This window comes from Pelophylax lessonae, assembly GCF_965119305.1.
Source record: "Pelophylax lessonae genome assembly, chromosome: 3".
Classification (NCBI taxonomy): domain Eukaryota; kingdom Metazoa; phylum Chordata; class Amphibia; order Anura; family Ranidae; genus Pelophylax; species Pelophylax lessonae.
Window position 1 is genome coordinate 26,868,445 of NC_138770.1, and position 24,663 is coordinate 26,893,107.

General features: G+C 44.1%; 2 protein-coding genes across 2 annotated transcripts in view; both read right to left on the reverse strand.

Annotated features, from left to right (window-relative positions):
• LOC309550260 (uncharacterized protein) overlaps positions 1 to 24,663 on the reverse strand; it is a gene marked incomplete at both ends in the record, with an annotated part of 1,652,360 nt that overhangs the window by 813,127 nt on the left and 814,570 nt on the right. The gene's annotated exons all lie outside the window — the stretch shown is intronic.
• The window catches only part of LOC309549831 (uncharacterized protein), a gene marked incomplete at its 5' end in the record, with an annotated part of 163,935 nt that overhangs the window by 115,169 nt on the left and 24,103 nt on the right, over positions 1 to 24,663 (reverse strand). Inside the window, 3 exon segments of the mRNA XM_082250332.1 lie at positions 4,627 to 5,595; positions 5,808 to 6,254; positions 10,643 to 10,915. Of these exon segments, the coding sequence (XP_082106458.1) occupies positions 4,627 to 5,595; positions 5,808 to 6,254; positions 10,643 to 10,915 (1,689 nt within the window).

The window sequence follows — 24,663 nt, forward strand, 5'->3', positions numbered from 1 at the left end:
CTGGAGAGGGGCAGCATCTTCCTTACTGATACTGTTCCTGGATTGTCAGCCCTTCTGCAGGCCTCATAAAGCTGGTGTATGGGAAGCTGACTAATGGATACTTTGGGCCGAATTTATTAAACCTCCAGCTTAAGACTGCTTTGGCTTGTTTATTTCTCGCCGCATTCCAATCAATTATCTCCCGCAGTGGCGAATTGGACAGCGTGACAGCAACAATGAATTCCGCCGTCAGCGGCGTTAAGCTACGCTGAATGGCGATTGCGGCTTCTTAAATCCTCATACTTATGTCTATGTGCACAGAGTAGTCTCACATAGCACTGTGGTCTAGTGGGTTTGTGTACATATCCTCTAATCAATGCATCTCCCTCTGCCGTAGGTTTGAGGCTGACCATCTCCACCTAACTTTTTTTGTGTAGAATTTTTGTTTGTTTAAAAACTTTAACGGATTGGATAATTTATATTGCTACAAAATGTACATCACGTACATACACTGTGAAACGCTTGCAAACTTACATTATGTTCAGCGATTTTCATAATCTCATTTGTGTGTCGATTCGAACTCATGCTTGCATGGTGCAGAGCAAAGTATTCTAACCACTAGACCACTTCAGGTCCACATTAAAAACTTACACTTTTTCTATGGTCTTCTTCCTAGATTCCCTACAATGTTCAGTACTTTAGCTATATGTGCATTTTAGCCTTAACACACTCCTTTCTTTTCACCAAACAGCTCTATTCTGCAGAATAGCCAAGTGCTTTGCAACTTAACTACAGTTAACAACGTCATGCAGCGTCATGGTTTCAAATCTCACAATCACTACGCTTCGATCTCTTTTCACTATCATTTTTCTTTGCTTTTTGTTTGTATATTTTGTTTTGGGGGGGGGGGGTCTACATAAATATACAGAGCACTAATGGAACAAACACAATTTTAACTGTATGAGTGTGATCCTAGTTTTCTGGAGCTGCAATTGTTGACACATTTACCATGGTTGTTGGATTTCAGGAACAACAAACATATGTGTCTGGTATTGGACTCTCTCCATATTTGAACAACACAGACCCTCATAGTCCAACACTACACTTTTCCTCACACCTCAACACAACACTGTCCCATCCCTACCCTACATTCCAACCCCTCACATCACCAGTACAACCAGCGTGCAAAGTGCAAAGTTCCGGCATTGGCAGCTCAAGTCTATAGCCACCCACCAAAAAATAAAGACATGTTCCGTTCAAAAGTATTTATTTTTCATGGAATTACAGCATAAGGAGGGATGCAGCAAGGTAATATTGACAGTCTCCAGTCTGTGTGCCTTTACAGCACCAGCCCACGATCTTTGCTCCATGGCTACATTAGGCAAAGATACAGGATTCTGATATCTTGAGCAAGTTCATGCAGAGTCAAGAAGCAATTCTGCACCTCTACTAGCTCAGAGGACAGGCATGGCTAGGTTGCTGTTCAGCTTCCAAGCCACTTCTGAAGTTCCAGGGTGTTCATGTTTCTGATCGAGGCCAGTTCTGGGCTTGTGCCTCACAAAATATCCATTGACCACAAATGAAGACAAGTGGAGTCCATAAAGGTGGGTTTCTACCAGCTACAACCGCAAGCACTACCACTCTTGGAAAATTAAAGCAAAGGATAAGCCATTTCATCATAAAAATCACATCTTACTGCCCGCTTGCTTCATTTTTAACTTATTTTATACATCACGAGTGAAATTACACATTTTCACGCAACTTACACAAACCAGAAATCATTAATGCAAACATTTGAATACACACCTGTGACGCCAGACAGTCCATCACCACAGGCTTCTCAGGGTATGTGCCATGATTCCAATCCAAGATGTCCAGATTGTGCAAAATTATGACACCATCATAAGATACCAAGCAGCCTTTCATTTTGTCAATAACTACACAGGTGGCATAGACACAACTAAACACCTGCCAGCTCTTCTCATCCCTCTCCACTATTTACAATACCAACATGTTTCTGGTTTGAGGTGCGTGTTCTTGCTCAAGTAACATAGTTTACGAATGTTGACTACACTTTATCTAGAATGGCAAGTGTCATTGGCAGATGATAATTACCATCTGTCTCCCTGTGAGTGTTAACTCTGCAAAGTAACAAGTTAATACACATGCCGTATCTTAAGCGGTTACAGTACTTTCATGTAAAGTGGCTAGTGACCAGGTCATTCCGGGTGGCCATCCCTGCAGCAGTGCTCTGCCGCCTGGGGGCCGCCAGCTGATGGACCTCTGGCTCCCTCTCCTCCGTCAGCTCCCTGGATTCATCCCGGGCAACGCACATGTTGTGCAACACGCAGAACGCAGGATGATCCTGGAAGCCTTTGGAGGAGAGTACAGGAGTTCCCCCCCAGGCAGGGCCAAGCACAGAACCCGGAATTTGAGAAGACCTATGGTCAACTCAATGATGCTCCGGCTTTTCCGCAAGGCCCTGTTGTAGTTATGTTGTGCTCAGCCCTGGGGGTAACTGATTGGAGCCATCAGCCACGTCAGCTGCAGGTAACCAGCATCCCCTGAAAAGAAAAAAATATATACATTAGTTCTTCATATCATTTGACTTTAGATGACTCATCAAAATGGGAGACAATGATGCATTTTTCAAAACAACCTGCTCATCTGTGTGCAAAAACTCATCTGAAACATGTCTAATTGCCTAAATCCCTATTCTAACTGGAAAAAAAGGAGACCAAAAGTGGTGTCTTTCTATTGAAAGTTCCACCTTTCGCCCTATTTTTTTACAATTAGATTAGCATAGGCATTACTTCTGGAAGATATCTTACACTATATTGAGGAAACCAATATTGACTCACTTATGCAAATGACTTTCGGGATATGGCAATACCATTGGAATCACTTTTATGTTTTGCTTGTGTGGCGTTAGGACAGCATTTACACATTGGGTAACCACCTTCATTTGACTTGAAGACAACTTTGGAAATGTTTCTGTTGTGAGCTGGTAGGCTGATGATCTGGTTGTGTGCAAACAGCCTGCCAACTCATAACACATACATTTTATGTAGGCTTTGCTTTAATCATGGTGTACACCGATGTAGCTTATTCCTATGTCTATGTAACCTTACAGTTTATGTTGTTGTCACAAAATAAGACTTTACCAATAAGCCACCCTTCTGGCATTTCGCCCCTTTCAAACTTCCGGTAGAGAGCACTGTCTTGTAACATCCTGGAATCATGGCACGGCCCTGGGCGACCTGTGTTGGCACTCATTATGCGTTGTCTGGCATCACACACCAATTGGTTGTTCAGGGAGTGGTACTGCTTGCGGTTCCGATACTCCATTTTGTGGCTCCTTGGTGGCCTGATGGCTATGTGGGTGCCATCTATTGCCCCTAGGATTTGCGGCATCTGTGCCCGCTGGTAGAAACCCAACTTCATTTCATTCCACTCGTTTTCATTCTGTGGCCAGTGGATAAATTGGGGCACAATCTCCACAATGGCATCAATGACCAACATGAACACCCTGGAAACTGTGGCCTGGCTAATGCCCATTATACTTCCAGAAGTGGCTTGGAAGCTGCCACGCCCTAATATATACAAAGTCACCAGCAACCTGGAAATGCCGGGCACCGCATGGCCGCGCTGTGGGTCAGATGTAATTTTGTTCTCTATCAGCTGGTAGAGGTGTAGAATAGCTTCTCGCTCGAGCCGGAACTTCCTCCTGATATCAGAATCCTGCAGCTTGTCCAAATATAGCCTTGGAGCAAAAATTTGTGGCTGGCAAGGTAAGGGCACACGGACGGGAGGTGCTGCTGCAGCTGCTTCCCCACCTTCTGCTGCTGCAGCTGCTTCCCCACCTTCTGCTGCCTCCTGTGCTATGGCTTCCTCAAACAGGGCACCAATAAATGCGAAGAGCGCATTTTCTAAAAGCCTTCGGTTTGCCATTTCCTAACTAGCATAGTGAGAAGGCGCGTGGCTGTTGGTTGCTAGCATCAAAAAGATCTTTAACCTGCATATAGCTAGTGCAAGGGTTGAATAGAGAAGTGCGTCCACTAGGCAGCACATTTGTCTTAAAAGAGTTCACAGCTACTGATCTATGAATTCCTCTTGAGCAAATTTCCCCAACTATAACCCAACCTGAATCTAAACATTGTGCATAAGGTGTGTTATGGGGCCCATTAATCTGCTCACGTACCTTGTGCACCCTTAGGATATCCCTTCCTTGCAAGAGAAGAATTTGGACATTAGGGTCAAGTTCTGGGATCTTGTCTTTTAAGGATTTCAGATGAGAGAAATGTAACCTCAGGTGTTGGAATTTCTGACCTGTCATCAGGTATCATGTCACATTCAATGAGTGTGGGAAGTTCTATGTGTATTTGCCTATCAATAGACTGAACAGTGAAGTTGGACGTCCTACGCCCTGTTTTTTTCCATAACACCTGAGCATGTTTTTAGAGTGTAGGAAAGTGTTTCACCACTAATGTTAAACATATCAAAAAAACTCTGATTTGGCTAATGACCGATTATTTTGATCATCTAACATGCATACATTTTCACTGCACACTCAGGTTTGTTAGAGGGATACACAGTCACTAAACAAATCTTGGAACATGATCTGGGCCTTGTCCCTTGTGCGCATACCTCTGTACTCTTGGATACAATAGTGGATGGGGTAGCTTCAGCTTTCTCTTCGCCTTGCTCTTTTCCAGTTATAAAAATCTCTGCTGCCCAGGGGGCTGGACCCGGATGCAATGCTGAGATATGCTGGTCACTGTTACATTCTCTGCATCTTATGTAAGCTTTGCAATCTTTAGCAAAATGTTTTTTGGACGCACAGCATCTAAAGCAGATACCATTTTCTTTCAGGTAAGCTTTACATTCACCAATGTGCTTGCTTCTGAACCCACGGCACTTTGACAGTGGGTGTGGTTTATTATGAATTGGACATGGACTGTCTGGTTCCATGGATTTCTTTTCATGGCTGCTTACTTGTGGAGTCGAATTAGTGGAAGACACCTCCATCTTTCTGACTGAAACTGAAGGTCTGTTGCCATACCTTGCTCCTGACCTCTCTGTATTTGCTGTAATTTGGTTGCAGCATGTTGAGAATATGAAGCTCGGATCATTTCTAGTCTTGGCTTGGTTGACAATAAATCCAGTGAAGAAACTGAATGGTGGGAAAGAGACATGATAATCTTCTTTATACTCGGAGCCTTGGGAAATCCACTTTTCTTGCAGACTATATGGGAGCTTTTCAATTATTGGTTTAATCCCACGAGCTGTGTCCAGGTATGCCAGTCCCAGCAAGTAGCCTCCAGACTTCGCTGCATCTACTTCCAACAACATGTCCCCAAGTTCCCTTAACTTTAGATTGTCTTTGTTAGAGATTCTGGGGAAATTTTCTAGTTTCTTTAACAGAGCATTTTCAATGACTTCAGGGCTGCCATAACAGTCTTCTAATCTCTGCCATACCATTTTAACTCCAGCAATTGGATTTTTAACATGCACTGATCTGATTCTTTTGGCCTGTTGAGATGACTCTGGCCCAAGCCACTTTGTCAGCAAATCTAGCTCTTCTCTGGATGTAAGATTGAGATCTCTGGTTATGCCCTGGAATGATGTCTTCATGCCCAATAGTTCTCTGGGTGATCATCAAATGTGAGCAGCCCTGTACTCACTAACTCTTAACAAATAAGGTGCTTTGCTAGATCAGTGGTCTCTGAAGTTCCTAATGTGCCATCTCTGAAAGAGGATGCACGATAATCCATGTTATGGGATGGATGTTGTATATTTGCATAATCTCTGCTATCTTAGATGCGCACCGTTGGTGTTGGGACATTGTCAGTATAGGTGTGCAATTCGGGCACATTTGGAGTGGATTGAAGCTTTGGAGTTGTGCTGGAGATAGGAACAAAATCATGAGTAACTATCTCTGCAAACTCTTGAAGCAAGTCCTCTTCTAAAACAGCTGCAGTTTCATATACTGCAGCTTCTGCGGATGCTGCTACGGCTGCCCTTTGACTCTGTAGCACATGCATATTAGCTTCCAACTCTGCTTTCTGCATCATCAACTCTGCTTCCTGCTTTATTAACTCTGATTCCTGCTTTATCAACTCTGCTTTCTGCTTTATCATGTTTGCCTCTTTTTCTTCGTAAGAGACTTCTGCTTGCGATACTTCTGCCTTTGCTCTTGCTCTGAGCGCTGCAGAACTCACTGACGATCTGCTGGAGCACACAGAATCTCTGGAGCCGGAAACCTGAGATCTGGTCTTCAAGGTTAAAGGAGTCATTTTAATACTCTTATCTGAATTCATGGTGATAAATTTAAAGGGGATGCCTTAACTTCAAATGCAGCTCTTTTGACTTTGCCTGTTATACGTATGCCTTTTACTGTGCTGTCCTACTGTCCCTTAGCTGACAGCCAGTTAACAAAACAGACAGAAATAGCGTTGTGTTTTATTCCAAAACTGAATTTACTTCTATCAATAGTTCTGTAAACTGCAATACAATCAGAGAGACTTAGAATTACAATGATGTATTACATGTGACACTTTGCTAATAAGCACAACATTAAACATTACTATGCAGAAAGCTTATATTAAAATGATATATCAAACACACAACAGTGCAGTCCAGGTGTAAAATGAACTTTGGGAAATAATAAATAGACTTAGAGGAATTTGTGTATCTAGGGGCAAATATGAAGATCTTCACTTGTCTGCATCAGAACTAAAATGGCTTCTGTATCCGAGGTAAAATCGTTATATGGTAACCAAGGTGAAAAATTTGTGTTGTTCAAAAGAAACTTTATTAACAAAGGAAAGCCTTTCTGTTTATTCCTGTGAGGAACTGAACTGCAATTGCAACAGGCTACCACCGGGTGTCCTCAAAATGAAAATATTATAGGCAATCCTATAATAGACAGCACACCACCAGTGACACCAATACAGAGATCAGTGATAATACTATACACTGTCACTGTACTACTGACACCAGCTGGGAAGGGGTAATATCTAGGGGCAATCAAACTGTTAACTGTGAGCCTAACAATGTGTATAGTGTGTAACCTGTGCTGCTTTCACTGACCGCTCTTATTTTTTTTCCCTGCTTTACAGAAAATTCATTGGACGAATGTGACAAACATTCATTCAGCTGTTAAAAATTCTGGCTGTATTTTAATTAACACAGTGATTTCCTATGATCGGCAGCTCCATCTAGTGGCCATATTACGGTATTTTCCTGAAATACCTCCATCAGTAAAAATAGTGCAATAAAGCATTATGGCCAATAGATGGAACCAACAATCACATGAGATAAAATATTGCCAAAACTTGTCACAGCTGGGCGAATGTTGGTCACACTCATTCAACTATTTTTGTATTTTTAAATAGACCTCTAAATGTTTCTGAAAGCTCACACCACAAAATGTACTCAGCCAATGAAAAGTAATGGCTCTGTGACAGACCTAACCAGGACAGAGGCTTTTGGAGAGGACTGGGAGCGAGCCTCTTACCCAGTGACTATGGGCCCTTGCATTTAAGGGAACACTACTCTTTGGGAGGTAGATAAGAGGGGGAGGGCGGGACTTTACATGAGGTGCACAGTGGGAATGGCTGTGTGTCTCCATCCCTAATTCAATGAAAATAAAGAAAAGGTTTGGGACTTTACATGATAGACACGACAAACCAAAGCTGTCAGTACAAAAATACCGTATTTATTGATACAACAAAAAATGAAATGATTACAAACATGGTATACAATAGTATAAAAAGATGATAAAAATCAAGTACATAATCCCAATCCAAGTTAATAGACCAGCATGGAAATCAACATGAGTAAGAGAATGATTGAGTAAATTCATAGCATCCATAACGGACGCGTTTCGTGGACTAAATCTTGCCACTTCTTCAAGAGTAGATGTATGATCTGTGTCTGATAAAAAACATACGTATAAGGAGGAATTGCGATAATGTTGGTAAATAAAAACTGGGCAGGGGAGGAAAGGAGAGACAGGCTACCACAACCCAAGACTTACATAGAACTCTTTTTATACTATGGTATACCATGTTTGTAATCATTTCATTTTTGTTGTATCAATAAATACGGTATTTTTGTTCTGTCAGCTTTGGTTTGTCGTGTCTCTCATGTAAAGTCCCAAACCTTTTCTTTATTTTCATTGAATTAGGGATGGAGACGCACAGCCATTCCCACTGTGCGCCTCATGTAAAGTCCTGCCCTCCCCCTCTTATCTTCGCGATTTAGGGATGGAGATTTGATGTACATTTGATACCCTTTGGACTCTGCTCCATACAATTTATTACAGGTACTCTGATATTCACTGGCTGGCTGGCTTGACTTGGTGCCTGCTGTCTGTCCTGGGAGCTGCGATGTGTGGCGGATGCCCTCCTCCTCTCCCTTTGCTCTATCGGGCACGGGGGATCTGGTGGGCGGCGCCGCCGCTCATCAACGCCATCATTCTGACGCCAACTGCTGTTTTTCATTCTTTGTGTATAATAGGCGGCCCGTTGGATGGTTTGGCTATCCTCCTGCTGTTCCCGCGGGTCCCCACACATGCAGCGGCGTGACATTGGGTGCACTATTGCCGGCGGCTTTGGCGAATAAGGGACGCACTTACACTGGAGTCTGGGATTTACTTCTTTGGTATTCTCTTCTTATATATTTTCACTTTGGTTACTTTTAGTGCACATCTTTTTCATTACAACTCACACCATCTGGTAATATTTCTGCCATTGCGGTCATTTGGGTGCACATATCTACCTTTTTTCTTTCTGAGGTATTATTTACTTGGTCTATTTTTCTACCATCATGGTTCCTCCATACTTGGCCCTTGAGCCTACTTTCTTTATTTCCCTCATTCCTTACTCACCCTACCTCTCAGGCACTTGGATCTATTAGATTATCTTATCCTTTCACTTTCCACTGATACCACTCTAGTAGTACGATGTTTTTCCATATACTACATACTCATTTACTATTTTATATTACTTATCTTTTATAGATACTTTATTATGGTGTTATCAGTACTACTCCAATCACTCTGAACCACACTCTGCTTTATGTGTGGCGTTTTTCGCCATATCCGGGGGCCTTCTGCACCCTCAGCTCCCGTGGGAGACATCTGGGTCCATGCCTTCACCTCCGGTACCAGTTACTGCCAGAGTTCTATGTAAGTCTTGGGATGTGGTAGCCTGTCTCCCCTTTCCACCCCTGCCCAGTTTTTATTTACCAACATGATCACAATTCCTTATACGTATGTTTATTATCAGACACCGATCATACATCTACTCTTGAAGAAGTGGCAAGATTTAGTCCACGAAACGCATCAGTTATGGATGCTATGACCTTACTCAATCATTCTCTTACTCATGTTGATTGACATGCTGGTCTTTATTAACTTGGATTGGGGTTCTGTACTTGATTTTTATCATCCTTTTATACTATTGTATACCATGTTTGTAATCATTTCATTTTTGTTGTATCAATAAATACGGTATTTTTGTCCTGTCAGCTTTGGTTTGTCGTGTCTATCATGTAAAGGCCCAAACCTTTTCTTTACACTCTTTGGGAGGTGTATGCCTGGGGAATCCGTGGAGTGGTCTTGTTTCTGATTCAAGTTCATGTCTCTCCAAAACACACAGACTCTGGGAACTGGAGGTTCCATATCCATATTTGGGGCCTCTATGCCTCAAACCAGCAATGACTGTAGATGTTATGTAATCAGCTGAAACCACTGGGGCCTCCTGCTATAATGTGTTTATGTTAAGTAGATCTCTCCCATTGTTCAATTATCCCTGTCTGTCTGCTAGTATTGTCCCCTCCACCTAGGCTGGTTTAAGTGACCAGTTAATTAGCTCATGTTAAGTATATCACTGTAAGTTATTAGTTGCTAGAGGGGGAGTAGCGTAGTTCATGTTGGCTGTTCCTTAGTTATGTTACATATATTCTTGTTTACAGTTTGTATTGTTAGGGTAATATGATCAGGAGGGGATGTCCTCCTGTACGGTATGATGTATGTGTCTGAGTTTCAATAAACAGTCATTCCTTTGGATTTTACCTCACATCTTGTTTGTGTATGATATTTTGGGTAAAAGGGGCTGGTATTAGCTCTCAGTCTACCCAAAACGGTTTGGAGGGCAGGAAGCACGATTTGGCAGAAGGAACCACATAGTTGGGGTGCCAAGCAGTTTCGTCATAGACTCCATTTTTATTTTTCTACTGCTATCAATGGCCAACACAGCACAACACTTCATCCATGTCTTTGGTGATCTCTGATATCCTTATGAAGTGTTTCTTACATGATGAAGATCAGCCATGGTGTATATCTGAGGTGTATATCAGGGTGTGCTTCTTCCCCACATGAGAGCTGTGATGTCCAGCAACATTCATATAGAAGACATTTTCTGCACTCAAGGCACTACTACACCTCAAGGGTTGTGTGGGATCCCTGATGTACAGGAAGACAGGACTTCAGTGATTATCAATTCCCTCACTCAGGACAGGAAAATGGTTTCTCCCCTGTATGAGATCTCTGATGTGTGTTAAGAGGGGGCTTCTGTGAAAAACATTTCCCACACTCAGGACAGGAACACAGCTTATCCCCCGTGTGAGATCTCTGATGTCTGTAAAGAATGGACTTCTGTGAAAAACATTTCCCACACTCAGGACAGGAATACGGCTTCTCCCCTGTGTGAGACCTCTGATGTATAACAAGGTTTGACTTTCGTGCAAAACATTTACCACAATCTGAACAGGAAAATGGCTTCTCCCCCGTGTGAGACCTCTGATGTCTGTAAAGAATGGACTTCTGTGAAAAACATTTCCCACACTCAGGACAGGAATACGGCTTCTCCCCTGTGTGAGACCTCTGATGTGTAACAAGGTTTGATTTTCGTACAAAACATTTACCACACTCCAAACAGGAAAATGGCTTCAGCTCCATGTGTAGTTGCTGATGTGTGTTAAGATGGGACTTATGTGAAAAACCTTTACCACACTCATTACAGGAATATGGCTTCTCCCCTGTGTGTAATCTCCGATGTGCGTAAAGATTGGACTTCTCACCTGTGCAAGATCTTTTGTGCACATCAAGATTGCATTTAAAATGGAAACACTTCCCGCACTCAGTACAGGAAAACCTCTTATCTGTTGGAAGGACGGCACCATCCCTCACAGTCTGAGGTTCCTCAGGATAAGAGAAATACGATGGTCCATCTACACTGTGTGGTGTCGGATGGACATTTGAGGTAGCCGGGTTTTCTCCTAGACTATACTGTGTGATGTCCTCATCTTCTACTTTACAGTCTGGAGACAAATTGAGACAATCCTCTGAGGTTTTCCTCATCTCCCGTCCATGTACTAAAATAGAAATAAAAAGATTATTACTAGAAATGAGCAGAATGGTTCCCCTAAACCCGGACTCCACCCACATCAGGCAGCTTTGTCTCTGAGGATCTTAAAATTCCATCCTCAAGGTAACTAGTAAATGGGTCCTCTGATCTCCTACCAGTTCATTTCTTTATTCATGGACCTTAGTCAGAGAGTGAGGAAACAACGAGAACTGTCTTTTATAGGAGTGACAGTGATGAGGGGATTATAGGACGAGTGTCCCCTCCCCCTTTGTCACTCATTGCAATCTTCCCAACACAAGAAGTCCTGCACTTCCTTATTTAGTCCATGGTTTAGTCATAAATAACAGTGGGGCTGAGCCCCACCAGAGGTCAGAGAGTGAGGATCGGGGAGAACAACAAAGATGAAGACCGGACTGATCCTGAAGACCACCATCATTGGGTTTTTGACTCCTCCCCAAATATCACTTTCTGTTTAAGGTTCCAAAGTCTGAGAATGTTATCACATTATTATCAACATGTAAATGTCTGTGCTTCAATCAAACCATCAGATATCAAATATCCAGCTTGTAGAAAATGGGTGCAAACGAAGGACTATATAATGTACAACTTATTATATAGGATACAAAAGTTAGGACTATATAGTATCAGAATTAAGTACAACATAGATTATATAGTGCAGGGGTCAGGAGTATGTAATGTACAACATAGAGTATATAGTGTGGGGGTCAGGACTCATAATATTGGTATTCAGTAATCAATGGAAACTTATATGTTACATGAGACAAATTGTAGAGGTCCCACACCACTGCCTGCCATCTCCTGAGACTGCACTCAGTGACTTGGGTCTGAGACTATACACCCGGCACAGCCAGCAGATATCAGAGCAAGCAAATCTGAGAAAATTGCGGTCAGAGATCTTGCTAGACCTGGGCACTCTGGACCAATCAGTGAGCAGTATAGGTGGAGGAATGCATTTAGTAGCGATGAGCCGAACACCCCCCGGTTCGGTTCGCACCAGAACACCAGGAACAGAGGAAAAGTTTGTTTGAATAAACAAACCCCATTGAAGTCTATGGGACTCGAACCTCGATAATCAAATGGCCTTATTTTGAAGGCTTAAATGCAAGTTATTGCCTCAAAAAAGTGTATGAGGGTCCGGGTCCGGGCCCTGGCCTGGGGAATATGTAGCAATGAAAAAAAAGTTTTAAAAACAACCATTTTTAAAGGAGCAGTGATTTACTGATTTTAATGAGGCTTAAAATGAAACTATAAAAATTAAAAATTCCTTCAAATATAGTTCCTGGGGGGTCCCCTGAATGTGCCTGTAAAGTAGTGCATCTCTATGATGTATGTAGCCTGCTTCAGCAATACTAACATTTCTAAAGGAAAAAATGTCATATACAAATATACATACAAATTTCAAATCGCATGTACTTGTCATACGGGTGCAGAAAAATTGGGCCTTTGTTGTTAGTGGTGCCTGAACACCCCAACCCCTCGCAGTTACTCTTGCTGGGCGCAGGAATGGGACCTGCTGCTAAAAAATCCATACAAATATGAAATCACTTGTACTTGTCATACAGGTGCCAAAAATTGGGCCTTTGCTGTTGGTGGTGCCTGAACACCATAACCAAGACCTTGCAGTTACTCTTGCTGGGTGCAGGAACGGGACCTGCTGGTAAGAATTCCATACAAATTTGAAATTGCATGTACTTGTGTAACATAAATGTAAGAGTAGGGTAGCTTTGCCTTAGCGAGATATTAAGTGATCTGTAGAAATAGTATAATTGTGAATGTAGTGTCTATTGTCTGTGTATTAAGAATATAGTATTTAGTATCAGTCATACACATGTCCTTTTATTAGCATTTGAAAGGGACAGAACTGGTCTCTGGGATGGAGGTGACACCTGGATGCCAATTAAAGTCTCCCATGCAAGTGAACAAAAGTTGTCACCTTTCTGAAGCCTTAAAGAGAGCTGCTGGTCATCTTGGCTGCGAGGGGATCCACAGGGGGCGAATATAGGCTCCAAACAGTCTGCAAGCTTTGATTGGTATCATCAGATCAAAGGAATGTATTTTATCTCTCATAATAGGTAAAATATTAGTGGCAGAGAGATGAAAATAATTCCTTCTTATGGTTCACGTGTTGGGCTACATGTACATGTAAATCTGTGTCTGTAGCGTGTGTAGAATCCTAGAGAAACGCACAAAACCGCTATATGGCACCTGATTGCGGCAGGCAGGCATAGTTTGGTACTGTCACAATCAGACCGATGCGCTGGTGTCAGAATTCCTATCCCTGATTTAGCGGTCAGTGCCGTTCTGGGTAGATTCAACTCTGGTCATTTCCGAACAGGAAACATCCTGTGGGCTGCGATGGGACACCCCCTGGGGTTGATTGGTCAAGGGCTAAAGTCCAGCCCACATTCATATTCCAATAAATTGGGAAACCTGAGATATGGACATTGTTCTTCCATGAAGCCAGTTCTAAACTGGGGAGTCCCCACATGGTTTCCGGTATGCTTCTACCAAGGGATAAGCTTCGGTAAAGTTTATTTCTGTTTTTTATTCCTTTTTATTTTCAGAGCAAATTGCCAATTGTGTGTCTTTTTGTATTTTTTGTAACTTCCTTTTTTTTGTGTTTATTTCTTATGCACTGCCCACTTTCGGGATATTAAATTATAAAATTAATAAGTGACTTCTGTGTACTAAGCTAGGACTCATATCTCTGGAGAGATTGTTGCATTTTAGTGCCTAATTGCTTGGTCTAAGTTACATGCCAATCTGTATGCAATTGCACTGCATGTTGGCAGATTGCATGCAGATTGTAAACTAGACAGAGATCTGTGTGTGTGTGGTGGCCCAGCAGACCAGTCTGTGGACAAACTGTTGGGTGGTGGCAGGCTATCGTTTATGGTGTGTGGGGTGTGGACAGTGGGAAGAGTGATTAACACCGGGGTTCTAGCTTGTAGGATAGCTGGAGGAATCCTAGTAGTGTGTGATAATTGCTAGACTGCTCCCCAACCCTTACAGTGCACCAGATTGTAAGATTCATATTTGCCTGTGTGTGATCAGCCAGCTGGAGGGGAGTGGAGTCCCCCTCTAGTGGTGGCCAAAGGCAGTGTGGGCTGTGAAAGTGTCTTATTACTCAGTAGGAGTTTCCCTTATTCCCTCATACTCCCCAGACATGAAACCACGTCTCAGTTAGCTAGTCGCCGTGGGCGTGGTCAATCGTGACAACTTGTCACACAGGTGCAAAAATATTGGGCCTTTGGTGTTGTTGGTGCCTGAACACCATAACCCCTCACAGGTAGCAGGGCCCAGGGACAGGGCCTGCTGTTAAAATTACATAAGACATTTAAATTGTATGCACCTGTCATACAAGTGCAGAAAAATTAGGCCTTGGGCGTTGGTAGTGATCTAAACCAAAAGCATTGTTGGAAGCTAGCAGAATCAAGGTAGAGGAATAGGATAGGCAGTATATGCAGTCTTCAAGGGATGGCAGACCCCTAGCAAATTCAATCAGTTACATCTGCATCAGGGGCTTGATAGCTCTTGTTGATCCAGGACTGGTTCATTTTGATAAAAGTCAGCTGGTCAACAGAGTCTGTGGGCAGACACACTCTTTTATCCGTCACAAAACCTCCAGCACCACTGAACATCCATTCGGAAAGCACGCTGGAAGCAGGACAGGCCAGTAGCTCCATTGCATATTGAGCAAGTTCTGGCCATTGGTTCATCCTCAAGACCCAGTAACCCAGTGGATGCTCAGCTGGAAAGGTCTCCAAGTCTACTCTTGCGCCTAGATAATCATGCACCATATGATGGAGACGCTGCTGACGGTTGCTTAAACCTTACAGCCCTGGGTGCTGCTGAGGATAAAATAACTGTTTAACCACTTGCCGACCGCCGCACGACTATCTACGGCGGCGGTCAGCCCCTCACAGGCAAAGTGACGTAGGTCTACGTCGCTCGCCTGTGAGGGTTTAGGGAGCGAGCGCGCGCCGCCGGAGGCGCGCTCCCGCTCCCGCGTGGTCACGGACCCCCCCGCGCGTGTGACCGGCGGACCCGATCGCCGCCGGCCACTCTGCGATCGGCGGGGGAGAGGGAGAAAGTCAGGCAGCTTGTGTAAACAAGCTGCCTGTCATTCTCCTCTCTGTATGAGAGATGATCACATGGATCTACTATGTAGATCCATTGATCACTCTGCATACAGTTGAAGCCACAGCCAATCACAGTTAGAATCACGCCCCTAGGGACACACACAGCCCCTCCCTCTCAAATAAAGTTAACCCCTTCACTACCAGTGTATTTTTACAGTAACAGTGCATATATATAGCACTGATTACTGTAGAAATGTCACTGGTAACCCCAAAAGTGTCAAAAATGTCAGTCAAGGGTCCGATCTGTCCGCCGCAATGTCGCAAAAAAAATCGCAGATCGCCGCCATTACGCGTTAAAAAAAAAAACAACAAAAATGACAAAAATCTTTCCCTTTGTTAGTAAACGCAATAACTTTTGCGCAAACCAATCAAAATACGCTTTTTGCGATTTTTTTTACCAAACATAGGTAGCATAAAACAAATTGGCCGAAAATATTAAAAAATTTTGATTTTTACATTTTTTTTGGGGGGAATTTCATATAAAAAAAAGGGAAAAATATTGCTATTTTTGCAAAATTTACGCTCTTTTTTTGTTTATAGCGCGTGATCAAAAAATCGCACAGGTGATCAAATACAGCCAAAAGAAAGCTCTGTTTGTGGGAAAAAAAGGACGCCAAATTCGTTTAGGTACAGTGTCGCACGACCGCGCAATTGTCCGTTAAAGTCACGCAGTGCCGAATCGCAAAATACCCTCTGGTCGTTTAGCAGCCAAATCCTCCGGGGCTTAAGTGGTTAAAGGCATCGGTCAGCCGGCTGCCTTCTCCACCGCTCCTCCTTTGGTTGAACGATGCCTCAGAAACACGTCCAGAGAATGTTGACCTCCCAGTGTCTGGAAAGGCGGTACACAAATTTTTTTTCAAGGCCTCCTCAAGATGTTTCATCCTCTGCTCCCTCTGCGAAGGCAGGATGAGCTCTGCAACTTTATCCTTTTAACGTGGATCAAGAAGGGTTGCCAACCAGTAATTATCCCTCTCCTTGATCGCATGAATTCTCGGGTCCTTTCGCAGGCTTTGCAGAATCAGGGAGCCCATGCAGCGTAAGTTGGAGGAGGCACGAGCTTCTGAGTCCTCTGGGTCACTAAGTATGACATTGTCAGCAGTAGCAACCTCTCCCCAACTGCGTACAACTCCTGGGGAATTAAAACCATGCCTTGAAGACTGCTGTATGCTATCCTCCACATCCATGCTGCCGAAATCCTCATCCTCCTCTTCCTCCTGTGTGTCCCTGCAGGAATGATATCTGCATAAAGGGGGCCTTGTTTGCAAAGGAAGTCCTCCTCTTCCTCCTGCTGTTCTGCCTCAAGTACCTTGTCCATGATTCCATGCAGCGTGTGCTCCTGCAGGTAGACTAGTGGGATAGTGTCACTGATGCATGCATCATCCTGGCTCACCATCCTTGTGGCCTCCTCAAATGGTGACAATGCATGCATCCTTAATCAAAAGCCACTGGCGTGGCAAAAAAATGCCAAGTTCCGCTGACCCTGTCCTTGTGCCATACTCACACAGGTACTCATTGATGGCGTCCTGCTGCATGTGCAGCCGCTGCAGCATTGCCAACGTTGAGTTCCACCTGCTGGGCCTGTCACAAATGAGGCGGTTGGTGGGCAGGTTGAATTCTCATTGAATGTCAGATAAGCGAGCACTGGCATTGAATGAACCGCGGAAATGGCCACAGACTTTTCTGGCCTGCCTCGGGAGATCTTGGAAGCCCGGGTATCTGCTCAAGAAACGCTGCACCACCAGATTGAGAACATATGCCAAGCATGGAACATGTGTCAAGTGTCCCTGTCGGAGGGCAGAGAGAAGGTTGGTGCCATTGTCGCATACAACCATTCCTGGTTTAAGCTGTCGTGGCACCTCCATCTCTGAGCTTGCCCCTGCAGAGCTGACAGAATGTCCTATCCCCTAGACAGACCAACTGAAGCACAGTATGGCATCTTTTAGCCTGACTGCTTGCGTAGCCCCTGGAACGCTTAGGGAGCACTGCTGCTTCAGATGACAATTGAACAGAAGAGGACATGGAGAAGGAGGAGATGGTGGTGGAGTAGCCAGATGTGGCAGAACCAGCTCCACCTTTTTGGAGGTGTGGTGGCAAAACAAGCTGTAACACTGAACCCTGTCCTGCATCCTTCCCAGCTGCCAGGAGAGTTACCCAGTGCGCCGTGAAATAAATATAATGTCCCTGTCCATGCCTGCTGGACCAAGAGTCAGCAGTAAAGTGCACCTTTCTGCTGACCGCTTTGTCCAACGAGGCCAAAACACTACCTTCCACATGACGGTAGAGAGCCAGAATGGCCTTACATGAAAAGAAATGCCTTTTTGGGACCTGCCACTGTGGTGCAGCACATTCCACAAATTTGCAAAAAGAAGCCGAGTCTACCAGATGAAAAGGCAGCAACTGTAATGCTAGCAATTTGGCCAAGCTAGCATTAAGACGCTGAGCATGTGGATGGCTGGGACAATATTTCTTTCTATGGTTCAAAAACTGGGGTAGTGAAATTTGCCTGCTGCTCAAATCAAGCAGTGGTGTACTGCTAGCAGATTGGGTTCAAGTCTCTGTGCCACTCATTGCTATACCATCATCCCTCTCAATGCTGGTATTTGAGAAGGCATGAGGTATAGTAGGGTTAGAGATCACAGATGAGGAGCAAGGTAATGTATGCTGGTTTTGATCTGGTGCCTCTTTCAGGTGCTGTTGCCAATGGACTGCAAGGCAGGTCATCATATGCCTTGTCAAGCATGTGGTGCCAAAGCAGCTGGTGTTCTGGCCATGCTTTATTCTCTTTAGACAGATGTTGCAAACAGCAACGCTGCGGTCTACTGCACAGGTGCTGAAAAAAGCCCACACTAATGAACTTTTATGAGTCCGCAGGGATTTTGCAGCACCCTGCACCTGTGGAGCTCTATGCTGTGACCCAATAGGTTGGCTACTGCTATGGCAGCCCCTTGGAGCACATCCTGCCTCATTGGAGTTGTGCATCCTCCCCATCCTCCCCCTCCTCTATCCTGTCAGGCACCCAAGTACAGTCAGTGACCTCATCATCCCCCCCCCTCCTCATCACTGGCACAAACTTGGCAATATGCTTCAGCTGTGGCAACATGACTGCTGGTTTGCTGGTTTCTTGTCCGTCATTGTCACCCCCTCTCTCTAGGCTCACGCTATTCCCTTTATCAACCTTCGAACCAACATCACAGCTTTCAAATTGCTGCGCTTCCTCTAGCAGCATGTCACTGACCCTAGGATCGAATAGTTCAGGTGACTCCTCCATGCATGATGGTGGGACGACAGAAGTAGTAGCTTTGGAGAAGGAGCCTGTGGAACGGGCCGCTTTGGCAGCTGCTGTGGAAGGCAAACTACTGTGAGCATGGGTGTCAGAGGACGAGGACGGCCTTTTGATCCTCTCCACCAACTCTTCCACATGTTGTGGCTGAATAGCACAGGCAGTATCCGAAATAAAGGACAGGTGTGCCCTGCCTGCAGAGGATGCACTGTCGACTGTGATCACCACTTTTCACAATGGACACAGAGGCTGCTTGCCCTCTTTTCGTGGCCTGTGAGCCTCGGCCTCTCCTCGTCAGCCTTTTGGACATGATGTTGATACAGATCAATATAGGGTATACGCAACTGACCAATAGATACTCAATGACCTGATATGATGTAATCAATAGCACTATAGATGAGCTGTGGTGCTTATAGATGTATGCAAGTGACCGATTAACAATATTCTTACTGATATGCTGTAATGGATAGGCCTATAGATGAGCTGTGGGGCTTATAGATTTACGCAACTGACCGATTAACAATATTCTCACTGATATGATGTAATCGATAGCCCTATAGATGAGCTGTGGTGCTTATAGATGTACAAAAGTGACCGAATAACAATACTCTCACTGATATGATGTAATTGATAGCACTATAGATAAGCTGTGGTGGTTATAGATGTACGCAAGTGACCGATTGAGAATACTCTCACTGATGTGATGTAATCAATAGCCCTATAGATGAGCTGTGGTGCTTATAGATGTACACAAGTGACCGAATAACAATACTCTCACTGATATGATGTAATTGATAGCACTATAGATGAGCTGTGGTGGTTATAGATGTACGCAAGTGACCGATTAACAATAGTCTCACTGCTATGATGTAATGGAAAGCCCTATAGATGAGCTGTGGTGCTTATAGATGTACGCAAGTGACCGATTAACAATACTCTTACTGATATGATGTAATCGATAGCCCTATAGATGAGCTGTGGTGCTTACAGATGTACGCAAGTGACCGATTAACAATACTCTCACTGATATGATGTATTCGATAGCCCTATAGATGAAATCTCTCTCCCTCCCTGCTAGGAATGAATCACTGGCACTGCACTGTCTGACAAACTGCAAAGAAACGATTCTCTCCCTGCCTTAAATACATTCCTGTCCCTCCCTACACTGCTAAGAATGTCTCTCTGGCTGCACTGTCTGACAAACTCCAAAAAAAGCTACTCTTGCCATGCCTCAAACGCATTGCTCTCCCTGTCTCCTCGCCCGCACAATCACACTACACGCTGCGGCTGTGTGGGCAGCCTTTATGTCGTTTAAGGCGTGTACTTGGCCCCTGAGCCATGATTGGCTAAAAGCAGCCTGCCTTTAGTCCAATCATGGAAGAGATCATTTGATTGGCCAAAGCATGAGGTCAGGGTGCATGCTTTGGCCAATCACATAACGTGCAGCGCGCGCGCAGTGCATTAAGGGATTCTCAAATTTCCTGCGAAGAAGCATATTTGTTTGTCATTCGACGAACGATCGAACGACCAATGTTTGAGTTGAAGTTAGCTTTGACTCGAATTCGAAGCTAATCTCTAGTATTTTGTGTAATGACCCACCTGTGCTGATCTCTGTAGGAATGTCCTCCTCTATAAATGTCCCCGTTATTCCATCCTCCTCCATAGACTGCTGATCATCCCTCACATACGTCTCTTCTTCTTCTGCTTTAACCTCAACTTTTATATCTATCAGATCTTCACCCTTAAGAAAATGAGAGAAAAATCATCTGTAAAATATAAGCTCACAAAAAATAATCCACACATCATCTCCACAAGTCCATGTTCTAGATACTCTATCGCACCAACCTTGTAACATTGAGGGACGGTGTGACCTTCCTGTGTGGAATCCCGGGAATACAGAGGACGGGGACATCTCTCTGGTGGGTTCCTGGTATTAGGTGGCTCCATCATATCCTTGTGTCCTTCTGAAAACTCCTCCATCACTCCATACTCCTCATCCTCCTCTTTATACTCTTCTTTAACATCAATATTATCATCCTTGAGGTTTCCACTCTGAATATATAATAAAACATTCATTGTAACAAACATGCTGTATATAAATTATAACTACCAATTATTGTCAATCATCTACCTGAGTACACTGCCGGGGTATAAGATTAATACTTCTAAGATTGAGGCTCTTTCTATCAACATTCCTCCCACAACTCTGGGCACCTTACAATCCGCTTACTCGTATCACTAGTGTACCTGTTCCCTCAAATACCTCGTTATTCATGTGACACCTTCTCCTCATTATACTAAGCTAACCTTCCTTCTTTAAACATATTGGACTAGGTGGGACTTTATATGAGACCCAAGCTGGTGTTGCCCGGCGTCTCCATCCCTATAACAAAACACAAAATGAGGTTGAAGGATTGTAAGAGGTGCATGAAAGTCAGCCAGCCCCCAGTTTGATGTACTCACCCTCCAGTCTGTCACCAACCAAATAAAACCTGTCTCTTGGTACAAAGAACAGGGGTTTAGTTGACACACATTTGCAAACGCATGTGAAAGCTGCAGAGCCACTTCACGGCACCCTGTTATATCTGCAGTCCTACACTCTTAATTTAGTGTCTCCACACTGGAGGCACATGGCCGCTAATGGGTGGATGGGGGAACAGGTGAGAGGGAGACGGCCCAACCTCCCCCAACCCATCCTCATCCACGACTGGCTGTTGTCTCAAAGACTCAAATAATTAGGTTTATAACCATGGTGCAAACTGGAAAAGACCAGCTGAAAAGCATTACACCTCCATCCCCTTGGTGGATGCAGTATATAGATAGGAAGGGATTTTATATATGGGGCATGGCCTGTAAAGCTCACTGCCTTTGAAATCCCTAATTTCCTTTTGGGACTTTATGTGAGACAAGCAGGTCATGCTATTGGTCTCCATCCCTGTATACAGAAAACACTAAGGTCAAATCAAAACTGCATCCACCAAAAACGCACGAAAATCGCACGGTGGGACTTTATATGAGGCACCAAGCTGTAAGCAAGGCGTCTCCATCCCTGGTTGCCTAAACATATTGGACTAGGTGGGACTTTAAATGAGACCCAAGCTGGTGTTGCCCGGCGTCTCCATCCCTATAACAAGAAAAAAAGAGGTTGAAGGATTGTAAGAGGTGCATGAAAGTCAGCCAGCCCCCAGTCTGATGTACTCACCCTCCAGTCTGTCACCAACCAAATAAAACCTGTCTCTTGGTACAAAGAACAGGGGTTTAGTTGACACACATTTGCAAACGCATGTGAAAGCTGCAGAGCCACTTCACGGCACCCTGTTATATCTGCAGTCCTACACTCTTAATTTTATGTATGACTGGCGGCTGGCTGACTTTCATGCACCTCTTATAATCCTTCAACCTCATTTTGTGTTTTGTTATAGGGATGGAGACGCCGGGCAACACCAGCTTGGGTCTCATTTAAAGTCCCACCTAGTCCAATATGTTTAAGCAACCAGGGATGGAGACGCCTTGCTCACAGCTTGGTGCCTCATATAAAGTCCCACCGTGCGATTTTCGTGCGTTTTTGGTGGATGCAGTTTTGATTTGACCTTAGTGTTTTCCGTAGACAGGGATGGAGACCAATAGCATGACCTGCTTGTCTCACATAAAGTCCCAAAAGGAAATTAGGGATTTCAAAGGCAGTGAGCTTTACAGGCCATGCCCCATACATAAAATCCCTTCCTATCTATATGCTGCATCCACCAAGGGGATGGAGGTGTAATGCTTTTCAGCTGGTCTTTTCCAGTTTGCACCATGGTTATAAACCTAATTATTTGAGTCTTTGAGACAACAGCCAGTCGTGGATGAGGATGGGTTGGGGGAGGTTGGGCTGTCTCCCTCTCACCTGTTCCCCCATCCACCCATTAGCGGCCATGTGCCTCCAGTGTGGAGACACTAAATTAAGAGTGTAGGACTGCAGATATAACAGGGTGCCGTGAAGTGGCTCTGCAGCTTTCACATGCGTTTGCAAATGTGTGTCAACTAAACCCCTGTTCTTTGTACCAAGAGACAGGTTTTATTTGGTTGGTGACAGACTGGAGGGTGAGTACATCAGACTGGGGGCTGGCTGACTTTCATGCACCTCTTACAATCCTTCAACCTCATTTTGTGTAACCTTCCTTCTTTATTTCAAGACATACATTTATCCCTGAAACAATGGGATGCTTACTGTATAATATCTCCTGGCTAGGCACGGTAAATGTCCTCAAAATGTGGTTCCTCCCCAAACTGCTGGACCTATTGGAGACTCTCCCGGTCCAAGTCCCTCTTTCTCTGCTGAAATTGCTGCAAAGTACATTTGTTACATTTATATGTCACCATAAGTCCCATCGCATAGCACAATCCACTTTGCTTTGGCTGAGATCTCGGGGCGGTCTGGGAGCACCGACCTGTTAACCACTTCCCATCCGGGCCAATTCTGGCATTTATCTCCTACATGTCAAAATCATCATTTCATTGCTAAAAAATTACTCAGAACCCCCAAACAATAAAAATATATATTTTCAGCAAAGACCCTAGCGAATAAAATGGCGGTTGCAGCAATTTTTCAAACACTTTGGAAAAAATACACTTTAACCGGTTGCTGACCGCCACAAGTACATATACTGCGGCGGTCAGCCCCAGCCAGGCAAAGTGACGTACCGGTACGTCACTAGCCTGTCACTGGCTTGTGAGCCAATAGCGGGCGAGCGCGCGCCCGCCCGCGGAGGCGCGCGCCCGCCCCGTTCCCTAAGAAGTCAGTGTGTGTGACCGGCGGACCCGATGTCCGCCGGTCACTCGCGATCGTGCGCCGTGAAGGGAGAAAGGCAGGCGGCTAATGTAAACAAAGCCGCCTGTCATTCTCCCCTGTGTAAAAATGGAGATCATACGGTTCTACTATGTAGGACCGTTGATCTCTGTTCTTACACGAGTAGCCATGTCCAATGACATTTAGAATCACGCCCCTATGGACACACTTAACCCCTCCTTCCCCAATAAAGTTAACCTCTTCCCTGCCAGTGTCATTTTTGCAGTAACAGTGCATATTCATAGCACTGATTACTGTAACAATGTCACTGGTAGCCCCAAAAGTGTCAAAAATGTCAGTCAAGGGTCCGATCTGTCCGCCACAATGTCGCAGTCCCGCAAAAAAAAAATCGCAGATCGCCGCCATTATTAGTTAGTTAAAAAAAAAAACAACAAAAATTACATATCTTTCCCTTAGTTAGTAAACGCAATAACTTTTGCGCAAACCAATCAAAATACGCTTATTGTGATTTTTTTTACCAAGCATAGGTAGCAGAAAACAAATTGGCCAAAAATGTTAAAAAATTTTGATTTTTACATTTTTTGGGGGGGAATTTCATATAAAAAAATGTGAAAAATATTGTTATTTTTGCAAAATTTTCGCTCTTTTTTTGTTTATAGCGCATGATCAAAAAAAAAAAAAAAAAAAAATCGCACAGGTGATCAAATAACACCAAAAGAAAGCTCTGTTTGTGGGAAAAAAAGGACGTCAAATTCGTTTAGGTACAGCGTCGCACGACCGCACAATTGTCCGTTAAAGTCACGCAGTGCCGAATCGCAAAATACCCCCTGGTCGGAATGGGGGTAAAATCTTCCGGGGCTTAAGTGGTTAATAAGTTTTAATGCAAACAAAAACACCATAGATACTGCAACCCAATTTTTTGTAAAATATAAAAGATGATGTTACACTGAGTTAATAGATTTCAAACAAGTATCATGCTTTACAATTGCGCACATTCGTAGAATGGCGCAAAACTACAGTACCAAAAAATCTCCATAGGTGACACTTTCAAAATGTTTAAAGGTTACCTGTTTAGAG